This window comes from Crotalus tigris, unplaced genomic scaffold (assembly GCF_016545835.1).
Source record: "Crotalus tigris isolate CLP2741 ecotype Arizona unplaced genomic scaffold, ASM1654583v1 scf7180000024310.2302065, whole genome shotgun sequence".
Classification (NCBI taxonomy): domain Eukaryota; kingdom Metazoa; phylum Chordata; class Lepidosauria; order Squamata; family Viperidae; genus Crotalus; species Crotalus tigris.
Window position 1 is genome coordinate 360,656 of NW_024100482.1, and position 7,203 is coordinate 367,858.

Sequence of the window (7,203 nt, forward strand, 5' to 3'; positions counted from 1 at the left end):
ATCAAGTTGCATCCGATTTGCTTGCTTAAAAAAAACCAAACAAAAAACACCACCCTTATGCTTGCCCAGGAAAGAAAAAGAAAAGCAGTTTTTGATTTACACCTCAACAATATCCTGAGAGGCTATTCCGAAGTGAGAACTTGGCTTTGTTAACAAGACTCCTAATGAAGGAAGATAAAAATAAATAAAGATCCTCATTAGCTCCAGACCTTTGAAAAGAAGAAAGGTATACCCAGTTAGGATCTCTCTCTCCCTCTCTCTCTCTCTCTCTCTCTCTCTCTCTCTCTCTCTCTCTCTTTTAAGAAAAACCTGAGCTGCTTCCAACATATCCAAGCCAGAAAAACAAGGATGGGTATACAGTTATACAAACTCCTATTTCTTCTCCTTGGTCCAGAAGTTAATTAACATTCATGAATTCGATAACTGCAAACTTTACTGAAGTATGCATCCAAAGTTTCTTTTCATCTCCCTTACAGTTTGTTCTCAGTTTTGCTTTTAGGTGATTCTTAACCTTTCTTTTTCCCACCCTTTCTCAAACAAGCCTTGCCTAGTCTCTTTTCAGTCACTCCGCCATTTCCAAACATAGATATATGCACCTTTGCTATAGGGAAACCGTAGATGCGATTTTGTAGCTCAGCTCTCCCCTACAAACATTATTTTCATGAGTCTTTCTGCAGAGAAAGACCACAAACACTCCCCAGATGAACTTCCTTCAAATGCTTTAACTTGCAGTAAGACATTTTACAACTTTAAAATTAAATGTTCTTCAATTAACCTGAACTGCTCTGTTAAAGTTTTAATCACAGCTAAGCACATCCAACCAACCATCCATTCCGTATTAAATATATGACTGGGCTTTGCTAACCATTGTGCTTTCTACACCTTTTCTGTTTATTGCACTTGTGGGGTTTTTAAATTTTTGTTTCAGTGTAAAATGAAGTATGAAGGCAACAGTCACCCACAGTGTCTGAGCCTTAATTTTGCCATTAAAATTGTGCTAAAATCAGAGGGGAGACTTAGCCAAGCAGTAGTACCTGTGAAAAGAATCTGGGTGTTCTAATAGATCAAAAGTTCAACATGAGTCAAGAGCGTGATACAATTGCCAAAAGACAGATGCTGTTTTGGGATCTATTAAGAGGAGCATAGGATCCAGATCACAGGATTTCTCCAGTCAGGCCCCACGTGGAATTCAGTGCACAGTTCTTGACATCACAGTCTAAAATCCAGCTCAAGAAATGAGTTTCTTCAGAGGAAGCCTGCATAATGGTGAGGGACTGGAAACGAAGTCTTGTGAGGATTGATGAAAAGAACTGATATCATTAATCAATTTCTTTCACATGTTGGCCAGCTCCCAGCAACAAATGGGTCATTTACAAATGGATTAAAAGGATAAAAACCAGAAAACTAACATGTGTCAAAATGAAGAATAAAAATGGCAAGGATGATGAAGCCAGATGGGAACACTCATACAATCAAAAGGGGTCTTCAGTCACCCTTGCCAAAGGCCTGGGAGAAGAACAAGGTCTTCGAGTCCCTTTGAAACACAAGTAGCAGGGACTGTTCAAATCTCGGGGGCAATCTTATTCCAGAGGGCAGAGCAGCTGATTTTCTGGAGTTCTGATAGATGGCTTTGTTTAATTCAAGGAACCTGGAGTGCAACCAACCCTGACAGATCCAACCAACTAGGCAGAGACTATAGGAGACTAGCAGGTCTTCAAGCAACCAGGCCCTATGTCATTAACAGCTTTATAGGTAATGACCAACCCTGCACCCAGAAGCAAACTGGCAACCAATGCAGCTCATGAAGCAGGGCTATTACACGGGCAGTTTGAGGCATGCCCATTACTGCTTGCATGGGTGCCCTCTGGACCATTTGAAACTTCCAGGAGGTCTTGAAAGGCAGCTCCATGCAGAGCACATAGCAATAGTCAAGCTGTGGGATGAACAAGGAGTGACTGACTATCTGAAGAGACCCCCAACCTAAGCAATGTTAAAATTGGCACAAAGTTCTACAGAGCATCCATGAAGCTACGCAAAGGCCATGATTGCTACCTGCTCATCAAGCAGGACGATTAAGTCCAGGAAGACCCCCAAATTGCACATCATACTTAAATGGGAAAGTTCCACCCTGTCCAAGATCAGAGGTGAATATCCCCAAATTCAGGTGGCCCAAACACCCACAGCCACTCAGTCTTGATAGGTTTGATTCGGGTTACTCTCCATCAAAATCCATACAGCCTCCAGATACTGGGATGGAAGCTTGACAGCTTCAATTGACCCGAGTCAAAAGATATCACTGGGTATCCTCAATGTACTCATGATACTGAACCCCAAGCTGGCAGTTGACCCCATGGTTTCATCTAGATGTTGAAAACAATGAGAGAGAGAGGACCTATTTACCTTGCAGCAGAGAAGATTAAGAGGAAATATATAGGAGTTTTCAGAAATCGAAAGGCCATTAAATAGAGGGAGTGGATTTCATCTCTTTTCCCTGAGAAATTCCAGATATCAGGAGGACTTTTCTGACAATAAGACCTGTCAACAATGGAAAAGCTTGCCTTATGAAGTGATATGTCTTGCTTCATTGGAGATCTTCTAACAGACCTGTCTAAAATGCTTGAAAGGATCCTGGATCAAGAGGAGGTTGAACTAGATGACTTTTGAGGGGCTTCTGTGATAAATTGACTCATCAGCAACCATTGGACCTTACCATTTGCCGTCTTTGATAATTAACTACACAAGTGAAAACGTGGCATTAATTTCCATAGCTTGCAACAAACAGACCATTTTCAGGTTTTCCAAAATGATACCCTCCCACAGTTGACCATTTGTATCACCTGCACCTGGCACTGACCAGTTGAAGAAGGACAGAAGCTCCTTTGGTCTATGTTCATCGGGGTTATAAACACTTAAAGGGCACACAATGGCTCTTATTCCTCCAGAGCCAAGGCAGGTGGCCAACAACGCAATGTAGAAGAGGGCTTCCTGCTTCTTTTTAGCCAAAGTGTGAAGGACGTAGTGCTTATCTATGAAAAAATCCTCAAAAGGGAAGGCCACCACAGGTAGTAGGGCCGTACCTGCAGAAAGAAAGAAGAACATCTGAAAGCATAAAATAGACATGTCATTTTGGGAAGTTCTGAGGGAACAAAGACTTTTTTGAATTTGTAGGTGCGTTATAAAAGTTGGGAGCAGATCATGGTGGTTCTTATAAAAGGGCCAAAGGTAGCCCTTGGCTTACAACCATTTGTGTAGCGAACAAATGTTACAACACTGAAAAAAGTTATTCACAACTGGTCCTTGCATTTAAGACTGTTACACCATCTCCACAGTCATGTGATTAAAACTTGGGCATTTGGTAACCAGCATTTACAATGATTGCAGCATCCCCAGGGCTATGTGATTGTTATTTGTAATCTTCCCAGTCAACTTCTGACAAGGAAAGTCAATGGGGGAAGCCAGCTTTGCTTAACAAACAGTGTGAGTTAGCAAATGCAATGATTTGTTTAACAACCATGGCAAGAAGGGTCATAAAATCAGGCACAGCCCACTTAACAACCACCTTGCTTAGCAGTGGAAATTCTGGTCCCAATTGTGGCTGTTAAGTCAAGGATTACCTATGTTACAAGTGAGGTTGGGGACTAACAAAATGGCTGCCATAGTGGACTTTGCCAGTTAGAAGATACAGTTTACTGTCCTGTCACTCCCTCTCGATTACCTGTTGTAGCTTTGTCCTTTTTAAAGTCAACACCTCCAATCAAAGCCATACTGCTGAAGCAATCTGCCATTCTGATTTTTTAAAAAATATGCCTGGGAGCTGTTGCCAGAGGCATAATAAATAAATAACAGAATAATAGAGTTGGAAGGGGCCTTGGGAAGTCTTCTAGTCCAACCCATGTTTAGGTAGGAGACCCTACGGTATACGATTTCAGACAAATGGCTGTCCAATCTCTTCTTAAAAACCTCGTGATGGAGCATCTACAATTTCTGGAGACAAATCGTTCGTTAATTGTTCTTACTGTCAGGTTGCTTCTCTCCTTGATTAGTTTCCAGCAATTGCTTCTTGTCCTGCCTTCTGGTGCTTTGGAAAATAGGCTGACCCCCCCCCCTTCTTTGTGGCAGCCCCTGAGATATTGGAAGACTGCTATCATGTTACCTCTAGTCCTTCTTTTCATTAACCATTCATCAAAAATAATAAAGCTCCACCTTTAATTTTCTGAAATTAAACCAAAACGTGAAGTACTGTAAAGTCAGAAAGACTAGAGACAGTATCACTTATTCTTTCCTTAACTTGATATCAGTTTGAATTTCCTCAAACTTGATAAAACTCTGTTTGTTGTTTCAAGGCCAGTTAGTTTCATCCATTATGGGCTACATGATTTTCATAGCATGAATGGCAGGAAATGCAACACATGTTCCCAAAAAATGTAAAAAATTTTTTTAAAAGAGGCCAAATATACTATTTCAAAATATGCTGCATATTCATTTCTCAAATGTCCACTTTGGTACAGAAACATTTCAGATTTTATAAAGCCATCATGTGCACACCATCAACATTTGGAAATAATTGCCAGCTACCATAAGGTGCCCCAACGAAGTGATACCTACCGATAAAATGCAGCAAAGCACACAGGTACACCAGTCTGATCTGTCCCACTGGGTGCTCAGCAAGCCAGCCCATCAGCACTGGGGCCACTGTGCACGCCCCAGCAAAGCAAACATTGAGCATGGCGGCTTCGTAATTGTGATAACCAAGCTTGATGGTGCAGAAAAGAAGCATGTTGCAGACGATGCCGTAGAAAGTAAATTTTTCACACAGTTCCACCAGCAGTAAGCAAACCATCGCCTGGAATTCTTTCTCAAACTTTGAACTAGTCAGGCCAAGTGGATTGGTTTGTCTTCTTTCTACCTTGGAAATGTGACTCAGAAGCCGTTCTTCCTGCCTCAGTCTTAAGTCTAAGAGAGGCATGGCTTGAAGGTTGCTGTGAGCAATGGAACGTTTGTGAATGTGTCGATGTGTATATGTGTATGTGTGTGCTTCAGTTTACCCTCTTCTATAATTAACACCTAAGTGAGAGATTTGTGTTAGATTCCATCCTTGGTCACAATTTTCAGAGCGAGTCCTATTTTCATTCTGTTTAAAAAAACAGATTCAAAAAATTGGTATCAATTTTATAGGATGGTGCAACTTTTACAAAAAACAAACAAAAACACCTTACCAAAAAATAAAACTACCTCCGTTTAATTAGCTTGTTAGGTGGCAAACATGATCTGTGCCCTCTTTTACACCTACCTCTAGACCACAATTGCCGATTAAAATTATGTGAATCCAATACAATGTGCAGCAAACTTTATCTGTCTGTTACAGATAAAATACCTCGGCAAAATTCAAGTATTAGTATTGAGAAAATAACATGAGGCTAATATTCCGATGCTTTAATTAAACAGCCACGAATGAAACTGGAAGTAAACAGATAAAGATGTGATGGATACACATTACAGGATGAACAACAGCTTATCGTTATTACATTTTGCTATTTTCTTAGTTAAATTCAGATAAGAAAGTTAATTAGAAAAAAAACTATATTCCACTAGATTTAAGTGTAGTGAGTAGGATCTTCATCAACAAACCTTCTTCCAAATAATTGCAAAGTGCTAATGAAAAGTTTGGGAGCCACGAAGAAAATCACCTGGGATATCTCCAAACCAAAATATATTACATATTTCTTTCTTGCAACTTCGTTCTAATCTCAACCTTCTTTGCAAGGTTTCCAGAAAAATTCTTATAGCTGAAATCTATGGTGTCAGTCTGCAATTCAAACAGAGAGACTGTACCTTATCACAGAGATCCCCAACTTCTGGGCTGTGGACTAGCATTGGTCTGCGACCTACCAGGAACCAGGCCGCACAAGTGAGCAAAGCCCCATCTGCACATGCCCAGGATCCAGGCAATGCATGAAACTATGCCCACCCCACTCCCCAGTCTGTGGAAAAACCAGCTTTCATGGAACTGTTCCCTGACACCCAAAAGGCTGGGGGCTTTTTTCCTATGCATTAATATTTAAAGCAATATCTCTCAGCCTTGGTCTCTTTATGATGTATGGACTTCAACTCCCAGAATTCCTTAGCCAGTGTGGTAGCTAGGGCATTTTGAGAGTTGAAGTCCACACATCTTAAAGTAGCCGAGATTAAGAAAAACTGCAGAGACATCACTTGTTTGTAACCTTCCTGTTTTCACATCATTTATTTTGTCTATTTATACAAGAAAGCAAGCAAATTTCAGTTAAGGTGAAATCAGAGAACAGGTTCACAGTTCATACTATAGCCATCATATTGGAAACACTGGCTGGATTCACATTTTTAAGCTGTTGCTTTGGGACCCATGTTTTTTAAAAATAAACCATAATTGGCTGAATTCATGCAACATATTAAGCCATAAATTAATCCACTGCATAGGCCAGGAGGTTTGTGCAACAGGCTAAAACATAAGCCAGCCTACCTTGCAAAGCGTAAGCAGCATATACATGCAGGTAAGAAGACAAACCATAATTTACAAATCAAAATGGCTGGCTAAACCAAACAGTTATTCTAAAAAAAAAAAATCCATGTCATATTTTTAGCCCATCTCTTCTTCAACTTCTTTTCACAAACTTGGTAAATTTATTTTATGCTAAAATAGATATCTGCAAACTCACCTCTTAATCTGCATTCCCTCTTATGAATGAGACTTCTTCCTGTGAGAAAAACATGCATCTCATCATTTTTTCATGCTTGATTTGTGTCTTCAGCTGGAATTAATTTGAACTGTAACATTAAACTGAATGCTAGACATTTAAATTCTTGTATTTTATGTGATCAATGAATATTCGTAAACTCCTGGTGACCATTTTTCATAAAGTTAACACTTTTTGAATAATTAACACAACCTGCTCACTTATTTATCCAATTATGGCTAAAACATAAGGTAGATTGTCTGGTTTTTGTTTAGAGCACTCTGTGAATATCACCAATTTGATTGATTGCTGTGTTTGATTGATAACCCAGTTTATCAATCACACAAATGTGCCTGGATACTTCTACTCTTAATATTGCAAGCAGTCTGCGCCAACCTAGTCTCCTTTTCATTGGGTAGATAATAGTTTCCATTACCGCCAGCCAGCAAATCTACTCTGGGATGGCAGAATTGACAATCCAATTCAATTTAGG

The 7,203-nt window shown here is 39.9% G+C and overlaps 1 protein-coding gene across 4 annotated transcripts in view; it reads right to left on the bottom strand.

Annotated features, from left to right (window-relative positions):
• SLC15A5 (solute carrier family 15 member 5) overlaps window positions 1-6,734 on the bottom strand; it is a 66,333-nt gene extending 59,599 nt beyond the window's left edge. For 3 of the 4 annotated variants that reach the window (XM_039324944.1, XM_039324943.1, XM_039324941.1), the window contains exons 1-3: window positions 5,833-5,970; window positions 4,606-5,131; window positions 2,855-3,077 (exon numbers count right to left, since the gene is read on the bottom strand). In XM_039324944.1, the coding sequence (XP_039180878.1) occupies window positions 2,855-3,077; window positions 4,606-4,966 (584 nt within the window). In that variant the 5' untranslated portion in view covers window positions 4,967-5,131; window positions 5,833-5,970. Of the gene's footprint in view, window positions 1-2,854; window positions 3,078-4,605; window positions 5,132-5,832; window positions 5,971-6,692 lie in introns of those variants that run through there. The other variant, XM_039324942.1, reaches the window with a different exon arrangement.
• Window positions 6,735-7,203: the final 469 nt, after the last annotated feature.